The 26,940-nt window shown below is 43.2% G+C and overlaps 1 protein-coding gene across 3 annotated transcripts in view; it reads right to left on the minus strand.

Annotated features, from left to right (window-relative positions):
- Positions 1 to 26,940, minus strand: part of myo3b (myosin IIIB) — a 106,878-nt gene that overhangs the window by 24,889 nt on the left and 55,049 nt on the right. For 2 of the 3 annotated variants that reach the window (XM_071355796.1, XM_071355798.1), the window contains 10 exons: positions 25,541 to 25,620; positions 18,521 to 18,541; positions 17,524 to 17,601; positions 17,023 to 17,228; positions 14,542 to 14,653; positions 14,250 to 14,412; positions 13,938 to 14,018; positions 12,304 to 12,400; positions 10,780 to 10,819; positions 9,802 to 9,922 (listed from right to left, as the gene is read on the minus strand). In XM_071355796.1, the coding sequence (XP_071211897.1) occupies positions 9,802 to 9,922; positions 10,780 to 10,819; positions 12,304 to 12,400; positions 13,938 to 14,018; positions 14,250 to 14,412; positions 14,542 to 14,653; positions 17,023 to 17,228; positions 17,524 to 17,601; positions 18,521 to 18,541; positions 25,541 to 25,620 (999 nt within the window). The remainder of the gene's footprint in view (positions 1 to 9,801; positions 9,923 to 10,779; positions 10,820 to 12,303; positions 12,401 to 13,937; positions 14,019 to 14,249; positions 14,413 to 14,541; positions 14,654 to 17,022; positions 17,229 to 17,523; positions 17,602 to 18,520; positions 18,542 to 25,540; positions 25,621 to 26,940) is intronic. The other variant, XM_071355797.1, reaches the window with a different exon arrangement.

A 26,940-nucleotide genomic window follows, 5' to 3' on the forward strand; every position in this document is an offset into this window, starting at 1 on the left:
AATCACAAGGTTTTCCAGATAATGGTCCAAAGGGCATTTCCTGCATCTGTTTTTAACTAATGCAGGCAGAGGATGTTATTACTTACAACCAATTTTCAATTTTTCACACTGAAATCAATCATTTCCACTGACGGCAGATTTGGGGCTTGACTTCTGAACAAATCTTCATGTGCTGGGAAAATCCCACAGTTTTTTGGAAGTCAATAATTTGTCAGACCTCTGTATAATGTATCATTACAGCCTTCCAGATTGAGCAGTGAGTACATGTTGGTATGTTGCAAGTGAACCAAGCAACTGAAATGTACTGTGATGGATAATATACATTCTTATAACCACTTCTAAAGATCAACAACTAAAGGACAACAACTTTAAAAAAACAGGATATCTTAAAGGTATCTCAATATCAAATAATTTCTGGGTAACAATTATGTACCTTACTGTGACTGTTTTCAAATCAAAATCGTAAAATATAAATAGCTTCTTAGCAAAGAGCAATTTCTCCAGCAAGAATTTTGCTAGGACTATATCTGGGACAAGGTCTGAGTTGGGAGGAGAAAACTGAAAACTAGCTGTTAATGGCAGAGAGGTTTGGAACTCTCTTTCTTTTGGTCTATTGTTGAATTTACCACCTGATGATGTCACCAGGCAGGCCAAAACTCCATCCCACCAAAACAGGCTGACATTTCAGGCGGTCTTTTCAAACAGCTTTTACACTAAAAGGGAATTAGTATTATTATACAGTATTAATCCAACCTCATAGTGTGGAGATATACATAAAACACGGGAAAATAATTTTTGCGACTGCACGGGGCCTTTAAAAGTTCTGGCATTACAAAACGTTCCAAATAACCCAAGCCACTTGTACGATACTAAAAGAAAAGTTACAATATAATCTTATACCTTCATATACTACAGGTACGTTTGAAAAGATTATTCTGTAGAAATTGTGATGATGAGTAGTTTGGAAGTACATCCTGTTAACTACTCTCACTGACATTAAGAGGATTATGGTAGGTAGTGGCAGACAAGAGTCCTCCTTCCTTCCGTTAAGTTGAGTCTTCCTATCCACTCCAAATTTCAGCTACCTCTGCGACGCACCTGTAATTTCAGCCTCTATGATGGGTGGAGACAGACAGATAAATCAAAAAGGTTGAGAGACAGTGAGAGAGGGAGGGAGAGTATTTGTCTGAGGAACACGGAGAGGGTGGATCATTTGTCTTGCAGATGTATGTTGATATGGTGGTGTTGGTGAGGGTAGGGGCTGGACTGGGGGAGTAGGGCGTCGTGGTTGCTCAGCTAGTGGGAGGACATGTGGTAAGTGGTGTCAGAGTTGCTGGTAATGAGCAAGTTGGACGGTAGGAAAGTGGGATGGATCAGTAAACGTGGGTTTTAGAACATTGCAACTGGGTAATTCCATGTCCTAATGCCGTGTTCCCATTGACCACTCACAGCTGCAGCACAGCTCAGGGTGCCAACCAAATCAAGGCACAATGACTAGACTAGTACACCCTATACAGATGTAGGATCTTCATTATTTTGTTGCTGAGAATTTTCCTGCACTGCAGGAAATGCAAACTTGTAGTATATTCAAGGTTTAAAAAGGCTTCTAAAGTTTGTAATTTCCACTTTAAAATGTCGGACTTGGTTTGCCCTAACAAAAAATGTATCAACCCCTACAAAAAATGTCCATTAATTATAATTCACATAATAATTAACATTTTCTGTTGTTGCAGGATTCTTTTCCTGCTGTAGCAAACTGGCTCAAATGAAGATGCTACATCTGTAGAGTCGAGGTACAGAACAATAACCTCGAAGGTACTGAGCCTTCCTCTTTTCCTTTCCTTCTTCTTCCCTACTCATCAAAAGACCAGGTTAAGTGTCTTTCTAGACGCAGCGGTAATTGGTCTCTGTGTTGTGACTCCTCTTTATCACTGTTTCACTTCTGACATGTATGTTTACCAGGACTATAATCTTCAAAAAGCCTGTTAACATAAGTAGCTCAGCTTTCATAAACCATAAAGTCAGCCTCTGACTGATCCTCGGCACCAGCCTGTTTACCACACTGAGGAGCGTAAACAGCACTCTGATCATATCGCCGCATTGCTCGCAGAGCCTTCGTCTGCTTGACTCATTTTGAATTATTATTCATATTGTATTAATATTCAGGCTAGTGAGACAGGGAGAGAAGTTACATACTGTAAGTGTTCTGTTTACATGAATGTTTGGTGGATGCACCTCACTGAACTTTCTTGGTGACAAAATGCTGCAAATCAAAGGTTGACACTTTTGTGTGTCAAGCTTTGACACAAACCACATTATTTCATCATGGAAATGTGGGTAATTTTTGGTTGAGACGTTGATCGATGAGATTTCAACCTTTCTTCACCCACTCAGAAAGACAGTCAGAAGTTTGTTGAGTTCCCAATGTGTTATCACTGCACTTTCAACCATTTAAAAGCACAACAAAGTTCAAATGGGAATACAATGTCAGATATTTCATATTTATACAACAACTTAATGTGTTATCACTGTATTTCGTCTAATAGCACAACCAAATTACCAGGATTGTAGTTGAGATTACATTAAAAGTACTGTTTGAAGTTCTGTGAAAATCGCCACAGACCTGCGACCTTTGCATGCTATGCTGAACATGCACACTTGATTACATAATAATACTTTTATAGTTACAGTAACCTCAAAATGTGGCCATGGATGAGTTACTCATTTTAAGGTTGAATAAAAACTGTTACATTAGTTTGTAAAATAGCCTCATTACAAAAGTAATTTCGATTTGTGTTAGGTTGACAACAGGGGGGGTTAACTCAGATAGGGGTCTCTACTTAATACTGAGAGTTAGAATAGTAGAATACACAAGGTGCAATTTCAAAATTTGGTTGTGCTTCAGCGGTTTTTCTTGTTATGTCAGTCACTAACCACGTTTCCATCCAGTTTCTATGTGAGTAAAGTCATAATGTATAAAAACAAATTACGCCAGCTGGGATGGAAACAGGAAGTTGCGGTAAAATAGTATGCATTTTGGGGCGGCAGGTAGCCTAGTGGTTAGAGCGTTGGACTAGTAACCGAAAGGTTTCAAGATCGAATCCCCGAGCTGACAAGGTAAAAATCTGTCGATCTGCCCCTGAACAAGGCACTGTTCCTAGGCTGTCATTGAAAATAAGAATTTGTTCTTACCTGACCTGCCTAGTTAAATAAAGGTTTTAAAAAATGGTGTTAATGCTGACAGATAATTTGTTCGTTCGACATGGTGTGATCTTTTGTGTCGTTAAAATTAATAATGAGAGAAATGTTAGTGGAAACCCCTTTGCACAAATATTGATATAATAACCATCATAAGGAAGTAAACTTGGTGATATGGTGTGTGGTCCTCCCACTACGACTCGGGAAACCATGCAGTTTATTAGGCTACAGATGAAATAGTTTCTGATGAACTTTACAGGGCGGCTTACGTTCAGTCACTGGAAAATAAAGTAGACGTGCTCAAGTCGAGAATCTCCTACCAGGGAGACATCAGAGACTGTAACATACTCTGTTTCACGAAAATGATGACTCTCTCCGGATATACTGTACCCATACATACAGCCAGCTGGTTTCTCAGTACATCGCACAGACAGGAATAAAGAACTTTCCAGGAAAAGAAAGGCGGAGGTGTATGTTTGATGATTAACTACTCATGGTGTGATTGTGGTAACATATAGGAACTCAAGCCCTTTTGTTAACTCAACCTAGAATATCTCACAATCAAATGCCGACCGCATTACCTCCCGAGAGAATTCCCTTTGGTCCTCATCACAGCCATGTATATTCCCCCTCAAACCGATACCACGACAACTCCAAAGGAACTACACTGAACTTTGTGCAAACTGGAAACCACATATCCTGAGGCCACAAGCTGGGGACTTTAATAAAGCAAATCTTAGTAAAACTCTACCAGACTTTTAACACAAAGTATCAACGAGTGCCTGCGCCACTCGCGCTTCAAAAACTCACGACTATTGCTACTCTCCCTTCCGGGACGGCTACAAGGCCCTCCCTTGCCCTCCCTTCAGCAAATCAGATCACGCCTCTATCCCGCTCCTCCTTTTCTATAGGCAGAAACTCAAACAGGAAGTACCCTTGGTAACGACTGTTCAATGCTGGTTTGACCAATCGGAATCCATGCTTCAAGATCGTTTTGATCACGTGGACTGGGATATGTTCCGGGTTACCTCTGAGAATAACATTGACGTATACACTGACACAGTGACTGAGTTCATCATGAAGTGTATAGGGGATGTTGTTCCCACTGTGACAATTAAAACCTATCCAAACCAAATATCGTGGATAGATGGCAGCATTTGCGCAAAACTGAAAGCACAAACCACCGCATTTAACCACGGCAAGATGACTGGGAATACGGAGTAGAAACAGTCCAGTTATACCCTTCATAGGCAATCAAACAGGCAAAATGTTAGTACAGAGACAAAGTGTAGCGGCAATTCAAAGGCTCAGACACGAGACGTATGTGGCAGGGACTCCAAACAATCACGGATTATAAAGGGAAAAGAAGCCACGATGCGGACACCGACGTCTTGCTCCCGGACAAGCTAAACACCATCTTCACTCACTTAGAGGAAAACACAGTGCCGTCGACGCGGGCCACCACCACTTCCCTAGACTGTGAGCTCTCGTTCTGCGTGGCTGACGTGAGTAAGATATTTAAGCTTTTTAACCCTCGCAAAGCTACAGGCACAGATGGCATCACTAGCTGCGTCCTCAGAGCATGCGCAGACCAGCTGGCTGGAGTATTCAATCTCTCCCTATCCCAGTCTGTTGACGCCACTTGCTTCAAGATGTCCACCATTATTCCTGTACCCAAGAAAGCAAAAGTAACTGAACTAAAGGACTATCGCCCCGTAGCACTCATGTCTGTCATCATGAAGTGCTTTGAGAAACTACTTAAGGATCATATCACCACCCCCTTACCCAACACCCTAGACCCACTGCAATTTGCATTCCGCCTCAATAGATCCACGGATGACACAATCGCCATCGCACTGCCCACTGCCCTAACCCATCTGGACAAGAGGAATACTTATGTAAAAATGCTGTTCTTTAACTACATCTCAGTCTTCAACACGATAGTACCGTCCAAGCTCATCATTAAGTTTGGGGCCCAGGGTCTGAATCCCACCCTGTGCAACTTGGTCCTGGACTTCCTGACAGGCTGCCCCTAAGTGGTGAAGGTAGATAACAACACCTCTACTGCGCTGATCCTCAACACAGGCGGCCCCACAAGGGTGTGTGCTCAGCCCCCTCCAGTACTCCCTGTTCACCCATGACTGGTTGGCCACACACATCTTCAACTCAATCATCAAGTTTGCACAACAATGGTAGGTCTGATTACCAACGATGACAAGACAGCCTACAGGGAGGAGGTGAGGGCCCTGGCGGAGTGGTGCCAGAAAAAGGTAGAGTTGAAAATGCAATGGAAGCACAATAAACTTTAGATTCTTATTCGGTACATGAAAATTTAAGTTTAAAAGTAAATGTTGTGTGCGCTACATCATCACGCACTGATTTTTATCTGCAAGTTCGTTATGCAGATTTTGGAAAATTTGCATTAAAATCTGTCGCCAATTGGATGGAAACCTAGCTACTGGCAGTCACTCAACTAGCCCATGTCAGCTAACAATTTTTAGATTGGAAAGTTAGTCTAGCCAGGTATCTAAACTTGTAGTAATCATGGTCAAATTACCAGCCCCAATGATTTTGTCAGTCACTCTTAGATATTACAGTGGGGAGAACAAGTATTTAATACACTGCCGATTTTGCAGGTTTTCCTACTTACAAAGCATGTAGAGGTCTGTAATTTTTTTATCATAGGTACACTTCAACTGCGAGAGACGGAATCTAAAACAAAAATCCAGAAAATCACATTGTATGATTTTTAAGTAATTAATTTGCATTTTATTGCATGGCATAAGTATTTGATACATCAGAAGAGCAGAACTTAATATTTGGTACAGAAACCTTTGTTTGCAATTACAGAGATCATACGTTTCCTGTAGTTCTTGACCAGGTTTGCACACACTGCAGCAGGGATTTTGTCCCACTCCTCCATACAGACCTTCTCCAGATCCTTCAGGTTTCGGGGCTGTCGCTGGGCAATACGGACTTTCAGCTCCCTCCAAAGATTTTCTATTGGGTTCAGGTCTGGAGACTGGCTAGGCCACTCCAGGACCTTGAGATGCTTCTTACGGAGCCACTCCTTAGTTGCCCTGGCTGTGTCTTTCGGGTCGTTGTCATGCTGGAAGACCCAGCCACGACCCATCTTCAATGCTCTTACTGAGGGAAGGAGGTTGTTGGCCAAGATCTCGCGATACATGGCCCCATCCATCCTCCCCCTCAATACGGTGCAGTCCTGTCCCCTTTGCAGAAAAGCATCCCCAAAGAATGATGTTTCCACCTCCATGCTTCACGGTTGGGATGGTGTTCTTGGGGTTGTACTCATACTTCTTCTTCCTCCAAACACGGCGAGTGGAGTTTAGACCAAAAAGCTATATTTTTGTCTCATCAGACCACATGACCTTCTCCCATTCCTCCTCTGGATCATCCAGATGGTCATTGGCAAACTTCAGACGGGCCTGGACATGCGCTGGCTTGAGCAGGGGGACCTTGCGTGCGCTGCAGGATTTTAATCTATGACGGCGTAGTGTGTTACTAATAGTTTTCTTTGAGACTGTGGTCCCAGCTCTCTTCAGGTCATTGACCAGGTCCTGCCGTGTAGTTCTGGGCTGATCCCTCACCTTCCTCATGATCATTGATGCCCCACGAGATGAGATCTTGCATGGAGCCCCAGACCGAGGGTGATTGACCGTCATCTTGAACTTCTTCCATTTTCTAATAATTTCGCCAACAGTTGTTGCCTTCTCACCAAGCTGCTAGCCTATTGTCCTGTAGCCCATCCCAGCCTTGTGCAGGTCTACAATTTTATCCCCGATGTCCTTACACAGCTCTCTGGTCTTGGCCATTGTGGAGAGGTTGGAGTCTGTTTGATTGAGTGTGTGGACAGGTGTCTTTTATACAGGTAACGAGTTCAAACAGGTGCAGTTAATACAGGTAATGAGAGAAGAACAGGAGGGTTTCTTAAAGAAAAACTAACAGGTCTGTGAGAGCCGGAATTCTTACTGGTTGGTAGGTGATCAAATATTTATGTCATGCAATAAAATGCAAATTAATTACTTAAAAATCATACAATGTGATTTTCTGGATTTCTGTTTTAGATTCCGTCTCTCACAGTTGAAGTGTACCTATGATAAAAATTACAGACCTCTACATGCTTTGTAAGTAGGAAAACCTGCAAAATCGGCAGTGTATCAAATACTTGTTCTCCCCACTGTATATTAAAAACTTCCCCAAAAGATTTCCACCCTATGGCAAAATCTGTAGAATTGCAGGAAATACACTGTAAAACTGCACAATTTTCTCTCCGTGCCATGGCAAAATGAGTAGAATTACATGAAATTATTACTATTATTCTCTACACCCCATGGTAAAATGTGTAGAATTGCAGGAATGTCTCCACTGTCAAGAGGGGTGCTGCTAAAATGTTTTGCTCGCAAGGGGTTTCCACAACAAAATTTCACCCAAAAGACTAGGACGGGTTCTGACAGCATGTATGGGTATGGATGTGGGTACGCAGGCCCGCAAGTCACTGCAGCCCCTCATGATGAGTTCAGATTTTTAGTTGCCCCCACCCCCATCAAAGTTGCCCATCCCTGCTATAAATAAATCAACTCTCCAGTAGGATGTGCTGCCCAGTCTACTGTTTTTTTCTTCTGATAGTGGATATAACGTTGAAGATCTGACGTTGTTTCAAAGGTACAAATTCAACATATTATATACAAGTTTTGTCTATGTAGAAATGTTTTTTTTTACCATAATGACATAATGGTGATGACTTTCTGCAATCCAATGTATTTTCCACATAGATTCCATATTACAATACGTTGACATATTACATTGAAACAACGTTGATTCAACCAGTTTGTGCCCAGTGGGATGTAAAGAAGGGCTGCGTCTGTGGAGTGCTTTAATTCTCTCTTTCCTTCTTCCTTCCACAAAAGACAGCACTGCAGGTATCTGGCTAAAGCTGGAGGATAGTCCCTTAGCCCTGTGTTAAACATACACTGAAACAGACATCTTTGAAACTAAGGGTAATCTCCTCCTGTATTGACTTCACAAATGGGGCTGTCCTGGACCACACACCACAGCTGAGCTCAGTCAAATTACTTAGAAGGGACTTAGCGTCCATCAAACGCAGAGAGGTTCCGGGTCGTGCCACAGCTCTTTTGGCCAAACGCAAAGCGGATTTGAATTTCCTGGGCTAATTTTCAACTTTCTCTGTTGGTGTCCTGAAACACTCCAGGTTCACCTCAGCCCCAGAATATAAGTGTTCACCAGGGGCGTCGGCAGGATGAGACACAGGAAGAAGCCTGGTCTCCAAACATCTGGCAGGGCCAGGCTTCCATGACTCGCTCAACCTCAGGATAAAAAAGGCCTCAGATCTGCAGGGATCAAAGTGTACCCTGGGTGCCTGAGCCCGTGGCCTCCCTCAACGTATTCAAATATGGTTTCCTGAAAGCAACTTGAGCCATAAGCAGACCTCAGAATATAAACGTGGAGGAAAGAGATGATGAATACCTGAAAGTCTATGTGACCTCTACACACAACACAAGTGAAGCATTATGAAAGCCCATGGCTTACGGAAAATGAAAATGTTTTTATCACAGCATTTAGCATTTTGCCCCAAAACCAGCTACCCTGCTCTCAGGAGAAGAGAGTTTCAAACCTCATTAATAGACCTAGCTAGTTATAATGAATATTTTCCCAATTTATAATGGCATAACTGCTTAATTATTTTTGCTAGTATAAACCAGGGAACTACAGTGGGGGAAACACTTTAAATGCATATTTCAATGAATGAAATTAAACTCAAACTGCTATTCCTTCCAGCATTTCCCTTCATATTCACACATCATAAATTCTTAAAAGCAGTCCCTTGTCAGCGGCAGTGATGCTTCAGAGCGGGGGTCACCTGTATCCAGCATTACCGAATTAGCTGCTATCTAACCCAGACCTGCTGTGGCATGCTGACACTAATCCCGCGCCCGCTGGAGAGCCCTGTCTGTGTTATATTATCATGTCTAATCCACGTAATCTCCCGGTCGTGCAGCTAAACGGTATTCCACCTCCGTCTCTTACCTCAGTCTCGTAATAACATTAATGAAGGGCCGGGCCCCCATTACCCAGGCAGGCTAGTGGTGGGCTGGGTGACGGCCGTAATCAGCAGCCCCCTTCTCAACCACCCACTCAGCCTCCCAGGCAGCATGAATTAATGGAATTCAGCGCCTTGGGCAAAAAGCAAACCAAACATATGTTCAACAAATCAGGGTTTGTGTATTTTCTTGTCACCGTTACTATGGGTGTCTATTAGCGCCATTGATGAGATCTTTAGCAAAGGGCTTGGCGTGTGGGAGAATGAGGCTTTGAAGTGCTATAGCTCCACTTCTAAAACCCTTGCGTTGAGACGTCGTTTATGACCAGTTGACCCAGGTTAAAATACCATATAAATATCACTCATAATTCTTTCTCCCTTTGTTGTCAACAAAAAAAGGCAGGAAGGATTGGTAGGGATGAAAGGGTTCCTGAATTAAAAATGGCACTTTATCAATTAAAGCTGGATTTCTCCTGTCTCCTTACGTAATTACCTGCACCCTTCAGCTCTGTGCTCGGGCTTACCTTGTTTACACTGTGTGTCTCGCAGGCTGCCTGTCTCTCTGCAAGGCTTCACTACTGTGTCTTCTCTGACTTTGTCTCTGCTGTCATTTCTCAGTTGTTTATCATGGCGGTCGGGAGCAACCTTTAAAGAAGAAGCATAAACACAGCCAGAAGAGTACTGTCAATGGAAACACAAAATACACAGACAGACAGAAAGACACAAGTAAAAGCAGGCCGCCTATTTATTATTGTTTCTTAGTCATACTGGATTCAAATTCATTTATTTTTAATTTACTGTTTTGGCAGACACAACCCATGAATGTGTTTTGCAATGTTAATCACATGCTAATGCAATCGCATAGGCCCCGCTATTACCCCTACCTCCCTGCAAATAGCAGCACACTGACTTAATTGTGAGGTTGAAAATAACAACACAGACAGACCTCTCATATAAAGAAATTACCTTTGAATAAAAGAGCTATAGGAAAGTATTAATCTGCTTAACATTTCTAAGTACATCCTCCAAAGGATTTTGCTTTTTAAATCTTACATATGCTCAGCAGAGTTACTGCGTTTTCCTCATTTCATCCTTTCAACATCAAATGGTGAGCAGCAAAAATTGGATCAGACTTCAAAGACTGTGATGTGCTCCTAGTCACGGAGTGGCTCTTCTATTTCACATATTGAATTCGAGCAGGATATCAAAGTGCTACCAAAGAACCTCAGGTCTTTACCAAAAAGGGGTCTAACATCTGTAGAAAGAGAAGCGCAAAGACAAATCACCTCCGGGAACAGCAAGCATTTATTCTCAGCCGCGAATTTCCAGCCTTTTGATTCTCCCATTCCTGTACCACCCTGTCTCTCTATTGAGATGGAGTTTGGAGCAAGAGAAGTCTTTTGTCTCAAGGACTCAAAAAACTAATGAATAATCTATGTTCAAGGGGCTTTGTAGAAGTACAGTATTATGCTAAAATATTCATTTCTCTGATAAAAACTTACCTTCTCTCTGTGATCATTGGAAGTGTTTCTGCCATCATACCTACAAAGGTGAAAAAGAGAGTTTAGAGGACTGATCCTAAACCACCTATCACAATAGATTTCACATGGTACAATATAGATAATGATATACAAACTATTACGTAAGATTTACCATCCTTCATCTTGTCTCTCTTTCATATGACATATAGACACACGACTGAACACACAGTAGAGCAACAGAACAGAGCTGGGGAATATTATTCAGGTTGGGCAGTGTGATGCAATAGAAACCTTTGGAGATAGACACAAACGTAGGCAGTGTGCAAGGCACTGAGTGATATAAAAGGGGAAAGTAACAGCGTGTAGGTAAGAGCCCACAGATCTTAAAAAGGGGAAAATGGGCCAGATCTCGTCAAAATAAATCTATATGGAGTGATTCCAACACTGATTAAACAGAATTGTTAAGTTGAGGTTTGAAGTTTTCTCACCAAGGAATATGATTGTAAACACGGAGAAAAAATTCCCAGAAGAAAAACTTCTCAGCCCGGGTATACAACAAGCATAACATTTTCAGATGTGGAAATCTAGTCTTTGAGTCTGGAGAGATGCATTGCCGCCCTTGACCGACAAATTCAATAAAAGCAGAAATTAATAAAGATTTCAGCTTCTCCAACAAAATGGGGGATCTGTGCATCAGTTGGCAATATACTTCCAAACCCAAGTACTGCCTATGTATTTACTTTCTTAAAAAATATATATATAATACCCTTAACATTTGAAGATGATGGAATAAACCAATAATATTCCAAATAAGAGAGAATCAATAGTGGTCTTGAATGAAAGAACAAGTGTTGAAGGAGAGTGGTGCGACAGTCAGCTCGGTTGGACTTGTGAGCAGGACTGGCCAGACACCATGTGTACTGCTGTTCAGCTGCTGCTCTCCTGCTTCACACATACTTCCTTAATGACTGGCCTGCCCATACGCTGAGTAAACACAAACTGCGTTCAGCTCTTACATCTGGAGACCAGCTCAGAGCCCAGCCCCGTTTGCGGTCAGACAAGTGCACTATCTTGGTGGAAAGTTATTTATTACATTTATAAAAAGGAGAGGTGGTGCAATAGGAGGAGCTTCCTCTAGTGGTTGAAACAACAGTACATTAACGAGGGGAGGAAAGAGGTCTGTGTAGTAGAGCTCAAGTTGAGTGACTGGTATGCAAACCCCTTTGCCCCATGACTGTGGTCTCTACCGGAGGTCCTTCTGTAACAACTTGAGAACGAGCTTGGCAGTGGTGCACACCAGGCTCAGATCTAATGGCCTTCAGAGACACTTAACACTAAAAAACTACAGTAAACCACAAACAAACATACAAAAACACAGAATATCATCCCTATGGAGATAGCTGAACCCTGCTGTCTGTGGCTAGACTTTGGAGCATCCTTATCATTAGGGCCTAATGGATACATCAACACAATCACACACTGACAAAAACATAGCTAACTGTTTTAGATCAAATATAACACTGGTAAAGGGATGAAGAAACTGACCCAAAATACTCGTTCCTGTCAGTGTGGCCTCCTGCCCCTGGGTGAGATCTGTGCCTCTGGATTCCATGGTCTTTACGCACTCGGTGGCCCCTGTATGCTGTGGATACAGTAATATGACTTCCATCAATGCATTATTATCTGGGATTTAAATTAATTTCAGCGTATTAAGCTATGCTTAACTGCACAACTTAAACTAGATAAGACAAAGAAAAAGGACACAAGATGTTATTTGGAATAGTTTAAAGAACACTCATTAGTGTGGCTTGGGCAATTACTGACTGGCAACTAACAAAGCCTTGTATCTTACAATTTAGTAAACAAAGATGTTATCCAAGTGTAAAAAATTCTACCAGTTAGTGGTACAAAAGTGCATCCATTTTTCCATCAATCCAAAAAGGAGGGATTCACTTTCAAAACAATATGTGATGACAAAAGGGGACCCTAATGGATGGCACTAAACAGAGCATGCCACGCTATTCAGTCAAAGTGCTTTGTGTTTTAGTTGTAAAATTACACACAGTGAAAAAGAATGTTGGAAGTACATTGTTGAGCAGCTCTATTTTCCATGGTCTAATCTGATCGATGGTTAGCATGCCCCCCAGGTCCTGCTGAGATCTGAGGAGCCACCAGACTCATACATTTGAAAGGCATCTGTTTATTTAAAAAATGCAAATGCGGCCCACCTCAAAGGCTATAAGCTGCAGTGAACACACAATGTGAGCGTGTTGGAGTGTTCCGTCGGGGGGCTGAGGCCCCACTTATGTCAGGTTTGGCCTTCTCCTCAGCCCGCCCGCCCACACACAAACACGTCAATGTGGAGTTCTACAAAGAGATAAAGAGCGAGGGCCGACAGCAGGGCTTTTCTCACACCAAAAAACCTGTTTACCTATTCCACAGCGTTATTTACAAGGGTTTTAATGGAGGACATTTACACAAGGTGTGCAGGCGACTGATATGCTCCGTGTGCCAGATGAGGGCAGCTCTTAGTAGAGCCACATAAAACAATGCCAAGTCTCCACCCCCCCAGCCCTCCTCTACCCCTCCTCTCCCCTGCCCCTCTTGGCACCGTCCCTTGTCCTCCAATGAGAGGCTCAAAGGAGTGGGGGAGGCCCGCAAAGGTTAATGTGCCCACTTTGATCTTCGTCAAGGCACACTGAGTACGAATTAATTTACATTTCAGATGAAAAGGTTGACAGTATAAAAAGGCATCTTGTTTCTGGTATGTGAGAGCAGTGTAATAGACTGGGAATTTGACAGAGGAAGTTGTGAGGAAACAGAAGGGATAACCCCCCTCTCTTGCCTTTACTGGGAAAGAGATGAAAGGAAAAAAAGGATCTCAATATGCACTGTTCTTCTGAATCATGGGGACCAAATGCTGCCCAAACTTTCAAAAGCCTTTCCTTATACATTATTAATTAATTATTACGGTTTCATGGGCTGATTATTGAGATCAAAAAGGTATTTCATCAAACCATAAGGTTTTCAGACCTTTATTCATTTTCTCTTAAAAATATATAAAGAAAAACTCCAAAGCACATAATTTGGATATAGAAGTACATGACATTTTCAGAAGTGCCCTATTTAGTGTGTTGAGTACTTCTGAGAACAATTCAACCACATCTGCCATGCTTTACCTGATTGTATGCAAACAGCCGCGTCTTCCCTCTCCTTTCTGGTTCGCTTGAAGTTCTGCCGGGTAGTGTGGCCCCTCCAGGCTACAGAGAGAAATAAGCTACTGATCAACCTCAGTCAAACAATATAGTCGGCACATACAACATGAGACCCCACTTCAAAACAGAACACAACCAGGTGGCAATGAACTCTCAGAGGTCTTATTATCTACTCTGAAGCATTGCTCTTTTGGCCTATATGGGTCACACTGTGGTTATCAAACTAATCTCTTTTATGAAGTATAGTCCTCCAGATTAGGCCAGGTGGATGGCTACCTGACTGGATGACGATGGCCCCACGGTTCCTCTTCTCCTTCTCTCTGCGGTAGCGCCTCGCCCCCAGCCAGCCCTTGGTGTAGGCCTGCATCACCATCACCCGTGCTATCAGCTCTCTCAGCAGCAGGTTCAGCTGCTCCACATGGTAGTACTTCAGGAACACCTGACATACAGTACACCCAGGGAGCTTAACATCGAAGCACCTCAATCCATGGAGAAAGTTGCGATGCCATCCGTATGTTTTGAAACAAGAATCACTATAATTTCCCCTGGCTAATCATCATCACTTTACCTTTGTCTTCCCTAAGACCCAGTTCTCTAGTTTGGCCCGCTCCAGTATGGCAACGGCATTTTCTTTGCTGGTGTCAGGCATCTGGTGAGCCCGGAAAGCAAGGTAGTAATACCTATAAAAGCGGGGAGAGGGAAAGATATCTGACTTTTATCATATGTAATCAGATTTTTTTGCTGTGATTCCCGTGTTTTCAGACAGTTCAGAAACGTGCCTTTCATACAACATCCAAATATATTTATATCAAAATTAATTCAATCGCCATCCGTGGATCAGTGCACAAAGAAAACGAGGCTCGCTGAGGCATGAGTCACTAACAGAGGCCTATTGTCTGAGCTTTTCTGAATGGACTATGCGCTCTTATTTCAATCACCACACAGATGACGCCCATCTGTGTTAATCAGGTCCAGTGCATGTCTCTACTTCATTGTCTAAGGCCCTTGACTGTCCCGCCTGTCACAGTTTATAAAACACCCGCATAGGACAGAGCTGATATAACTGTTTGTTCAGGGACATCAAGGCTCCCAAACTGCTGGTTCATTCCTTGTGTTCTGGTGTTGGTCAAAGAAAAGAAAAACAACAATGGAGATGGAAGAAAATCGTCTTTGAACCCCCCCCCCACCCCCCACCTCATCCTACAGCCTTTCATTCTAATTCCTGTTGATACCTGTTCTTTCTTTGATGGTAAATACAAAGCACACTCCTTCGCAACATCAGACGAGTCTTTGATATGAGAGCACAAATTTAAATCAGTTTTGCACTAAAGGTGCAGTTTAACTATTGAGTCTGTCAGAATTATTTCTGCCTGGCTTGGATGGGATAGATTCAATGGCAAGGTTGAAAGCCAGGGACATGTCAGGATATGGTTTCCTATACTCCAAACAATAGATAGGTCAAATCAATCTAGTAACACAACAAGACAGTAGCTTTAAACACTGCTAAATGAGAATCCCCCCTCCTCACACACACCTACACGTACACATTCATTCTATCTGAGGGTTAACAGGCGATTGTCAGGTGATGCACTCTCACCTTTAACACCAAACTAAGTGAACCCTCAACTAAAATAGCCTCACCAACAATGTCGGAGAATTGGGACAGGCAGAAGAACGACATGTGGTCATTCAAGGTTTCCTGCTTGAAATCCGGCTAAATTAAACACACAATCTTTTAAAAGCTCCCCTAGAGCAGCGAAACTAACCAGCCGTCCCACTGCTTTTTACACAGGCCACAAGCACAAGCCCAAGCTAATTAAATTGTACATCATATTAAAGCACCCCATTGGAGGTGCCTGGAATATTTTTCAAAGGATAATTGATCAAACGTAGGTTTCCTACGTTTTCCCAAGGACCTAGTTTGAGTATGTATTTTATTCTTGATGGGTCGAGGAAGGTTTAAATCCTTGTTTTTTTCAATAGATGGAATTCTTATTATTCTCACACTGGCAGATGTTGCCAGGCATTTGAAAAACACATAAAAACCTTATCTAATATCCTGTATCTAACCCAATTTCTTCATTACTTCATTACCCACCTGGGGAATAATGGGGTTCTATCTCAGATATGGACTGTGTCCAAGACACTGAGCATAAAAATAAACCCTTAATGAATAGTAAAGAAAGATTAATTAAAATGTCTATGGTCAGCCTCAGAGTTCCTCTCTGTTTGAATTGTGCCCTTATTTCCAAGTCCCGTGAAGTGAACCCACCAAGTTAAGAGAGTTGAACCCACGCAGTTAAGTGAGTTGAACCCACGCAGTTAAGAGAGTTGAACCCACGCAGTTAAGAGAGTTGAACTCACGCAGTTAAGAGAGTTGAACCCACGCAGTTAAGAGAGTTGAACCCACGCAGTTAAGAGAGTTGAACCCACGCAGTTAAGAGAGTTGAACCCACGCAGTTAAGAGAGTTGAACCCACGCAGTTAAGAGAGTTGAACCCACGCAGTTAAGAGAGTTGAACCCACGCAGTTAAGAGAGTTGAACCCACGCAGTTAAGAGAGTTGAACCCACCCAGTTAAGAGAGTTGAACCCACCCAGTTAAGAGAGTTGAACCCACCCAGTTAAGAGAGTTGAACCCACGCAGTTAAGAGAGTTGAACCCACGCAGTTAAGAGAGTTGAACCCACGCAGTTAAGAGAGTTGAACCCACCCAGTTAAGAGAGTTGAACCCACCCAGTTAAGAGAGTTGAACCCACCCAGTTAAGAGAGTTGAACCCACCCAGTTAAGAGAGTTGAACCCACCCAGTTAAGAGAGTTGAACCCACCCAGTTAAGTGAGTTGTACAGGATGTAGTCTTACGCTATCACTAATGACTGCCAATTAGTGAGCCTATTGCTGTGCTCAAGTTTTAACTCCCATCTAATTAAGGAAGCCGTGTTCTGTGTGATGTAGCACACACAGTGCACGTGTTCTGCTCTACCACTGGGGTTGTGTCGGCACTCGGCGTGCACATCTAGCGCCGAGGCACACGGACTCACTGCAGTTGTTACCTGTTAACAAACTCTTCGAACAGGATGCGGTGGGAGTAGCCCTGGCGGCGGATGTTCACTGTCTCCAGGATCCCGGTGTAGCGCAGCTGCACCATCACCCTCTCCTTAAAGAAGCGTAGTGCCTGTCTGTCATCGTTGGGCTTTATGCAGCGCACAAAGTGGGGTTGACCCACCACCATCTTAGACAGCAGATCCATCAGGGAGTACTGCCAACGCAGTGAGGAGACAAAGCAAGGCGACGGGGGCGGAGCAAAGAAGTTAACAGGGATTATTCTTTGCATTATGCATTACTTCCTACTGTCATCGCGGAATTCACAGATTCCGTGCTGATGCTGTTTTGTTATTGTGTCAGCAAAACAATATTTTTACTAACACGCTCTTCACTCCTTGATAGAAATCAACCCAGAAATTAAAACCCTTTTCTATTTTTGTACTGTATTAGAGGTCACTGAAAAACAATGCCGAAACGGAATGGTTGGGTGTGGTGATGGTGATACATACCCGGAAGTAGGAGGCCACTGTCTGTCTCCTCATGTTGGTGGTTTCCTCAGGGTGTCGCATCATCTCCATGGTGTCCACCTAAACACAAGCTGTCCCATTAATTCCTTCCTCCCAATGGGATGGACATGAATACAGTACATTGTTGCTTGTACTGTGCTGCCTGGGAAGGGTAGCAGCACCATAAACACTTAAAGCCAACAGTGTAGAGAATGGATGTGTACAGCTGAGGGGCATGGGAGAATTGCAGCTAGCGCTGCACTGTATAATGAGGCCTGCCATCTCAAACCAGATAGTCCTTCTAACAACGGATTAACGAGGACACAATATAAGCATTCTAATGGCCCTCACACTTCATGGCTTCATAAAAATGAATGACGCAATCAATATTTTATAGTAAGTCTACACAGCAAAGTGCATATCTTAATACTTTATTTCATCTTAGCACAGGGGGAAAGGTATGTCAAACATTTTCTGAACAACTTCATGTAGTAATTGGATGTCTTGACAGTGTCTATGTTGAACGCTGTTCAGACAGAAGTACCAGCAATCATCCCCTTTCTGTTCAACTACTTCTGCCCATGTATTTTAACAAGGGCCGTCCATACGTCTGCACTAGTTCAACCATTTGTTTGCAATGATAACTTTTACCAGCTTCTCATCTATTAACTGTTTAGAACTTTCCACAGATTTTGATTGGGCAAAGGAGAACATGCATTTTACATCAATCATATTTCAGAGTTTGACTCATCGTTACCATGTACTTTCTTTACACAGAGTAAGTATAGTAGTGTAGCTCATAAGGTGGTTTGATGCTTTACAAAGAGTGTATGAAAATGTCACAATGTTAAACCACAGAGAAATTTAACCCCTCCACATGATACCAGTAGCCAACCATTGGAAACAGTAGAAATGTTGTTAAAAATATTAACTGAGAAAAATAAGAAAGTCATGCAAGATAAGGTAGAAGGAAAAAACAACAACCATAGGCTGTTCTTACCTTCAATAAGTATTTGGGAGACTGAATACAGGAAGGTGTTGTTGAGAAACATGGAATGAAAGGAAACGATAAGAGGATAGACAAGAAGTAAAGAATCTGAAATCACCCTTAAGGGGTATAACACCAAAAATCATAATGTGAGTCATTTCTTAATTTCTTAATTGACAAAATCTTAACAGGACATTATGATTTTACTGCATGCGCCCTTTAAAAGAGGTTAGTTCAGACAGTGAGAGATGAATAGAGCAACAGAGTATTTTTCTTATAATTACTTTTATGATACACTAAGTCAGTAAAGTCAGTTAAGAACAAATTCTTATGTACAATGACGGCCTACCCCAGCCAAAACCTAACCCGGACCCCACTGGGCCAATTGTGCGCCGCCCTATGGGATTCCCAATCACGGCCGGTTGTGAGACAGCCTAGAATCGAACCAGGGTCTATAGTGACGCCTCTAGCACTGAGATGCAGTGCCTTAGACTGCTGCGCCACTCGGGAGCCCAGAGCTTTGGATAAAAGCATCTGCTAAATGGCATATAGCATGATTATTTATTATATATTATGTTCACTACACTAGTTAATAGGGAAGATATAAAACCAGATAACCCTTTCATAGGGCTGCAGCAGGATGTAATTGTTTATGGCCTAACTGTGGCCTCATTTTGGCTAGAGGCCTGTAACACGATGTTCCATCAAACGTCTACCATTCAACATGTTGTTCTTTATAATAGGAATTGTGCGAGAAATCCGTACCAGCAGTCATCATTTAAAGCCTCCTTCCTAAAAGCTGTTGATGGGGTAAAACACTGAGATATGCCCCCTTTTAACGATGCATCTTTATAGTGTCAGGGGGATCCCAGTTAAGGGTAGAGCATGGTGCACTTAGACTCAAATCGTTCTCAATGTTCAAACGATTCAAATCGTTTTCAACGATCTCGAAAGCTGCTACAATGGACTAACAGCTCAAGTAAATACAATGTCAGTCACAACTGCCTGAATCTGAACAATACTACCAGACAGCGTGGAGATAGACAGCACCACGAGCAAGACAGTGAGGATAGCCAGTCACAAGGGAATGCTATGTTGTGTTTGGTTTCTACAGTTTGTTTTTGATGTAATTCCTGTGAACTCATACACAGGGCTCTATTTTAACAAACCTAACATAATCGTCAATCTTAGTGTTGGGCGGTAGTGCTTTTGGTTCGGGTGATGTGTCAGAAATATTTGAGCTATTTTCACAAACACAATTATCGGCGCAGTTGCTGGCGTTGGCGCACAAGGGCTGGGTTTTGATGAATAAACAAGTTGTGGGTGTGTCGAGGCTTGGCCCCTAACTGGACAATCAGAACGTGCTCCATAGCTAAATATGTGGTTGCTTTGAGTTGTGTATTTAAGGTATTTTATGTACTGCCTTGAAATCAACTCCAATTCCAATGTTAGTCCATTAAAGTTTGTTAATTAAACAGCTTACAGAAACAAAATTTAAAAAATTACAGTAGACCTATCCCATCTTTGCTAAATATGTTAACTTGAACCTGTTTGCAGTCCACATTGTCCTCTCACTGTCAGCTGCGTTTATTTTCTGCAAACTTAACATGAGTAAATATTTGTATGAACATAAGATTCATGTGACTAACAGAAATGGAATAATGTGTCCTTGAACAAAGGGGGGGCTAAAATCAAAAGTAACAGTCAGTATCTGGTGTGGCCACCAGCTGCATTAAGTACTGCAGTGCATCTCCTCCTCATGGACGGCACCAGATGTGCCAGTTCTTGCTGTGAGATGTTATCCCACTCTTCCAGCAAGGCACCTGAAAGTTCCCGGACATTTCTGGGGGGAATGGCCCTAGCCCTCACCCTCCGATCCAACAGGTCCCAGACGGGCTCAATGGGATTGAGATCCGGGCTCTTCACTGGCCATGGCAGAACACTGACATTCCTGTCTTGCAGGAAATCACGCACAGAACGAGCAGTATGGCTGATGGCATTGTAATGCTGGAGGGTCATGTCAGGATGAGCCTGCAGGAAGGGTACCACATTTGGGAGGAGGATGTCTTCCCTGTAACGCAGTGTTGAGATTGCCTGCAATGACAACAAGCTCAGTCTGATGATGCTGTGACACACCACCCCAGACCATGACGGACCCTCCACCTCCAAATTGATCCCGCTCCAGAGTACAGGCCTTGTTGTAACGCACATTCCTTCGACAATAAACGCGAATCCGACCATCGCCCCTGGTGAGACAAAACCGCGACTCGTCAGTAAAGAGCACTTTTTGCCAGTCCTGTCTGGTCCAGCAACGGTGGGTTTGTGCCCATAGGCGACGTTGTTGCTGGTGATGTCTGGTGAGGACCTTCCTTACAACAGGCCTACAAGGCCTCAGTCCAGCCTCTCTCAGCCTATTGCGGACAGTCTGAGCACTGATGGAGAGATTGTGTCTTCCTAGTGTAACTCGGGCAGTTGTTGTTGCCATCCTGTACCTGTCCCGTAGGTGTGATGTTCAGATGTACCGATCCTGTGCAGGTGTTGTTACATGCGGTCTGCCACTGTGAGGACGATCAGCTGTCCGTCCTGTCTCTCTATAGTACTGTCTTAGGCGTCTCACTGTACGGACATTGCAACTTATTTCCCATGCCACATCTGCAGTCCTCATGCCTCCTTGCAGCATGCCTAAGGCACATTCACGCAGATGAACAGGGACCCTGGGCATCTTTCTTTTGGTGTTTTTCAGAGTCAGTAGAAAGGCCTCTTTAGTGTCCTAAGTTTCATAACTGTGACCTTAATTGCCTACCGTCTGTAAGCTGTTAGTGTCTTAACGACCGTTCCACAGGTGCATGTTCTTAATTGTTTAATTGTTTATGGTTCCATCTGGTGCAGTCCATGAGGAGGAGATGCACTGCAGTACTTAATGCAGCTAGTGGCCACACTAGATACTGACTGTTACTTTTGCATGTTCATTAATTGTTTATGGTTTATTGAACAAGCATGGGATTTTTACAAATCTTCTTTGAAAGACAGGGTCCTGAAAAAGGGACGTTTCTTTTTTTGCTGAGTTTAGGTATATACTGTATTTCATACCATCTATTGCATCTTGCCTATGCCGCTCTGTCATTGCTCATCCATATATTTATATGTACACTACCGGTCAAAGTTTTAGAACACCTACTCATTCAAGGGTACTTCAAAATTTTTACTATTTTCTACATTGTAGAATAATAGTGAAGACATCAAAACTATGAAATAACACATATGTAATCATCTAGTAACAAAAAAAGTGTTAAACAAATCAAAATATATTTAATATTTGAGATTCTTCAAATAGCCATCCTTTGCCTTGATAACAGCTTAGCACACTCTTGGCATTCTCTCAACCAACTTCACCTGGAATGCTTTTCCAACAGTCTTGAAGGAGTTCCCACATATCCTGAGCACTCGATGGAAGCTTTTCCTTCACTCTGCGGTCCGACTGATGCCAAACCATCTCAATTTGTTTGAGTTCGGGGGATTGTGGAGGCCAGGTCATCTGATGCAGCACTCCATCACTCTCCTTCTTGGTCAAACAGCCCTTACACAGCCTGGAGGTGTGTTGGGTCATTGTCCTGTTGCAAAACAAATGATAGTCCCACTAAGCCCAAACCAGATGGGATGGCGTATTGCTGCAGAATGCTGTGGTAGCCATGCTGGTCAAGTGTGCCTTGAATTCTAAATAATTCACAGACAGTGTCACCAGCAAAGCACCCCCATGCTTCACGGTGGGAAATACACATGCGGAGATCATCCGTTCACCCACACGGCATCTCACAAAGACACGGCGGTTGGAACCAAAATCTCAAGTTTGGACTCCAGACCAAAGGACAAACTTCCACCGGTCTAATGTCCATTGCTCATGTTTCTTGGCCCAAGCAAGTCTCTTCTTCTTATTGGTGTCCTTTGGTAGTGGTTTCTTTGCAGCAATTCGACCACGAAGGCCTGATTCATACAGTCTCCTCTGAACAGTTGATGTTGAGATGTGTCAGTGAAGAATTTATTTGGGCTGCAATTTCTGAGGCTGGTAACTCTAATTAACTTATCCTCTGCAGCAGAGATAACTCTGGGTCTGCCATTCCTGTGGTGTCCCTCATAAGAGCCAGTTTCATCATAGCGCTTGATGGTTTTTGCGACTGCACTTGAAGAAACTTTAAAAGTTCTTGAAATGTTCCGGATTGACTGACCTTCATGTCTAAAAGTAATGATGGACTGTCGTTTCTCTTTGCTTATTTGAGCTGTTCTTGCCATAATATGGTCTTGGTCTTTTACAAAATAGGGCTATCTTCTGTATACCCCCCTACCTTGTCACAACACAACTGATTGGCTCAAACGCATTAAGAAGGAAAGAAATTCCACAAATCTAAGTAAAGGAATGGAATAAGAATATATACACTCCTGTCACAAATCCCTCCGGAACTTTCATCACGCACACCTGTCCCCTATTCCCACTGATTAGTACTTGTATAAGTACTCTTTGTTTTCCGTTGTCGGTCCATTATTGTGACAATGTCCGTTGGTGCGTGTGAGTACCTGTGCTGTGTGTTTTGGGCTTTCGTGCCCTTATAGATTGCGCAGATGATTACGGGTCTCGTCCTGTGCGTTAATCATTGTGCGCGTTAGTATTTATTCGAGGTACCTCTCGCTCTTTTGTTTGGGTTTCAACCCTTTGTTTTTGTTACGGGTAATTTTGGATATAATTTAAAAAACTATTACGCATTCCTGCGCCTGTCTCCCGATCCCTTTTACCAACGTTGACAGAATAATCGACCATTAAGGGAGACAGCGGGAATGGCCCGTCTGACGACGCTGCGACTGGTCCGTCCGGCGCCGCAACTTCGGCACCTGCAACTGGGCCGTCCGACGTCGCCACAATGGGTCCGTCCGACGACGCCACTTCAGCAGCCACAATTGGCCTGTCCGACGCCACCACTACCGGTCCGTCCGACGCCAATGCTACTGGTCCGTCCAACTTTGGCAGCGGCAACTGGCCCGTCCGACGACGACGCAACTTCGGCAGCTGCATTGGGTCCTGAGCGAGCCGCACTGCGTTCCTGTGATCGTCCTCGAGGCCGGTGTCGTTGCGCTGCTAGTGCAGCGCGTCGGGGGGTACTGTCACAGATCCCTCCGGAACATTCATCACGCATACCTGTCCCCTATTCCCACTGATTAGTATTTGTATAAGTGTGCACTTTCCATTGTCTGTCGATTATTGTTACAATGTCCGTTGGTGCGTGTGAGTACCTGTGCTGTGTGTTTTGGCTTTCGTGCCATTGTAGATTGCGCAGATGATTACAGGTCTCGTCCCGTGTGTTAAACATTGTGCGCGTGTGTTATTTATTCGAGATACTCCTCGCTCTTTTGTTTTTGGTTTCTACCCTGTGTTTTGTTTCATGTTTGCTTGGTCTTCGTCCCCGTGACTTTACACGGCACGCCGTAATTTGGGCTTAATAAAAAAAAATATTACGCATTCCTGCACCTGTCTCTACATTATAGAATAATTGTGAAGACATCAAAACTATAAAATAACACATATGGAATCATGTAGTAAACAAAAACGTGTTAAACAAATGAAAATATATTTAATATTTGAGATTCTTCAAATAGCCACCCTTTGCCTTGATGACAGCTTTCAACACTCTTGGCATTCTCTCAACCAGCTTCTGAGGTAGTTACCTGGAATACATTTCAATTAACAGGTGTTCCTTAAGTTAATTTGTGTGTATTAGGTAGTTGTTGTGGAATTGTTAGATAACTTTTTAGATATTGCTGCACTGTCGGAACTAGAAGCACAAGCATATCGCTACACGCGCAATAACATCTGCTATCCATGTGTATGTGACGAATACAATTTGATTTGGGAATGCGACGTTCGACGAGCAGGTGTCCACATACTTTTGGTCATGTAGTTTATAATGTTTTATATACATATTGGAACCATCTTACAGATCGCATTTACACTTCTCCAGAAGTTGCATTGCATGCGTGCCACGGACGTTCTCACCATAAAACCAGTACAGTGAATCATTCTAATACGTTTTTCAAAAAATACAATTAAACGAAAACCAAACAGTTGGGGAATGTCAGCTCACTGTTAAAAAGGGAATGTCAGCTCGCTGTTTTGCTCCTCTCAAACATGATCTTTTAATAAAGCTTTCCTGATTAAGATTTATCTCCAAGTGGTCTCGCGAGCCAAACACTTTATAAATGGTCTTGACTAGCCTACTTGATTAAATTGGCAAGGACAAAAAGAAAACAGCCTTCATTGAGAGGGGGGGGGGGGCTATGCTTGGTTTTTAATCAAATAAATCGAAATGGGGAAAAAACATGACTGTTTTATGTTTCTAAATATGAAGTATCCAGGCACCAAAAGCACATCTTGTCCCATGTGCATATGGGCTGTGTGTGTCACGGCTGGATAAGCTGCATTTCCGCTGTCAAAATTCATGCCATAACCAACTGTGTTACCACTAAAACCAGCTTTTGGTTGGTCTTAAACATCCTGACCAGCGCTGCCTGAAATTAGCATTTTGGATCATGTTTTTAAGGACACACCTACAATATTTCCACCCCTCCCATCTGAGAGCAAGCGAGCTGATGTAAGACGGGTAAATTGCCGAATCTGGTGTTAGAGCTAAAAAAATGCCAGTGTGCCAGTTTTTACATGATGACATTGCAAACTAACGTAAGTTTAACACTAGCGCTGCTTTAATGCCAGCCAAATATAGAGCCGAAAGAGTGATATGGTCTCAACTTGGATGAAATAATAGCCCTTAAAAGGGTTTAAAGGATACTTTGGGATACTTCCCCAGAGCCAGATGAACTCATGGACAGCATTTTTAGGTCTCTGCATCCAGTATGAAGAAAGTTAATTTTGAGAGCCAATGCTCAACTTCCTTCAAAATGCACACAAAGACAAAAAATTGTATCCACGAGTTCATCTGACTCTGGGGATGTAGAATCTTGAAGTATCCCTTTAAGGGAGAGAGAGCCCACCTTGTTGCGTCCTGAGCTGAGCTGGGGTGGCAGTGACCTTGAGGCAGCAGTGACTCTCGCCCTGGAAGTGGCCAGATTACCTATTCAAACCAACACAGCAAAGAAACAAGTCAATACAATCCCACATACTCTTTCTATGACATAAGACTGACCAGGTGAACTATGATCCCAAATCAGTGTAGCTGAATGGGAGGAGACAGGTTAAAGAATGATTTTTAAGCCTTGAGACAATTGAGACATGGATTGTGTATGTGTGCCATTCAGAGGGTGAATGGGCAAGACAAAAGATTTAGGTGCCTTTGAACGGGGTATGATACTGTAGGTGCCAGGCGCACCAGTTTGCATCAAGAACTGGGTTTTTCACACAGTTCCCCATTTGTATCAAGAATGTTCCACCACACCAAGGGACATCCGGCCAACTTGACACAACTGTGGGAAGCATTGGAGTCAACATGGGCCAGCATCCCTGAGGAACGCTTTCGACACCTTGTAGAGTCCATGCCCAGCAAATCACGTTAACTGCTGCTTTCAACAAGCATGTCTCTTGAGAGCAGGCCAGTTCCATTGTGGAACAGTATGTTGGGTAACCCTTTAGGTAGACAGAAAGGGCAGTTTAGGACCTCACCAGTCTGAGCTGGATCTCACTGCAGTGCTACAGTCACTCCCAGACAGACGAGAGGATATGACCCGAGCATATGCAAGACAGTCTGAAACATTTCAAAGTTTCTGCACAAGATGTCCAAATGTTTTCTCTGGCTATATCTTCAGAGGCTAAACTGTGATTAATAGCAGCGAAATAAGCCTTTGAAGCAGGATTGGTGACATCAAAGTCCTAATCCATGGGTGGCAGGATTTTTATAATGAGTGGGAAGTATCTTAACACATTTCAAAGGGTTTACTCCATGAATAAACAATAGCTGCACAGATGTGCCGCACACACCTTAGAAAAATATGGCTACAGAAGCAGGAGGCAGTATTAACCAGGCTGCAGTGTACACTCCGAAGAAAACCTTTGTTTTCGATGAAGCTAAAGCTGAATTGACAGACAAACAATCGTCCTAATTTCTTTAATTTTTCTTTTTTTCCTTCTTTTAAATTTTTTTACCCCCTTTTCTCCCCAATTTCGTGGTATCCAATTGTTAGTAATTACTATCTCGTCTCATCGCTACAACTCCCGTACGGGCTCGGGAGAGACGAAGGTCAAAAGCCATGCGTCCTCCGAAACACAACCCAACCAAGCCGCACTGCTTCTTAACACAGCGCGCCTCCAACACGGAAGTCAGCTGCACCAATGTGTCGGAGGAAACACCGTGCACCTGGCTACCTTGGTTAGCGCGCACTGCGCCCGGCCCGCCACAGGAGTCGCTGGTAGGCGATGAGACAAGGATAAACCTACCGGC

The sequence above is a fragment of the Salvelinus alpinus genome, chromosome 20 (genome assembly GCF_045679555.1).
Source record: "Salvelinus alpinus chromosome 20, SLU_Salpinus.1, whole genome shotgun sequence".
NCBI classification, from domain to species: domain Eukaryota; kingdom Metazoa; phylum Chordata; class Actinopteri; order Salmoniformes; family Salmonidae; genus Salvelinus; species Salvelinus alpinus.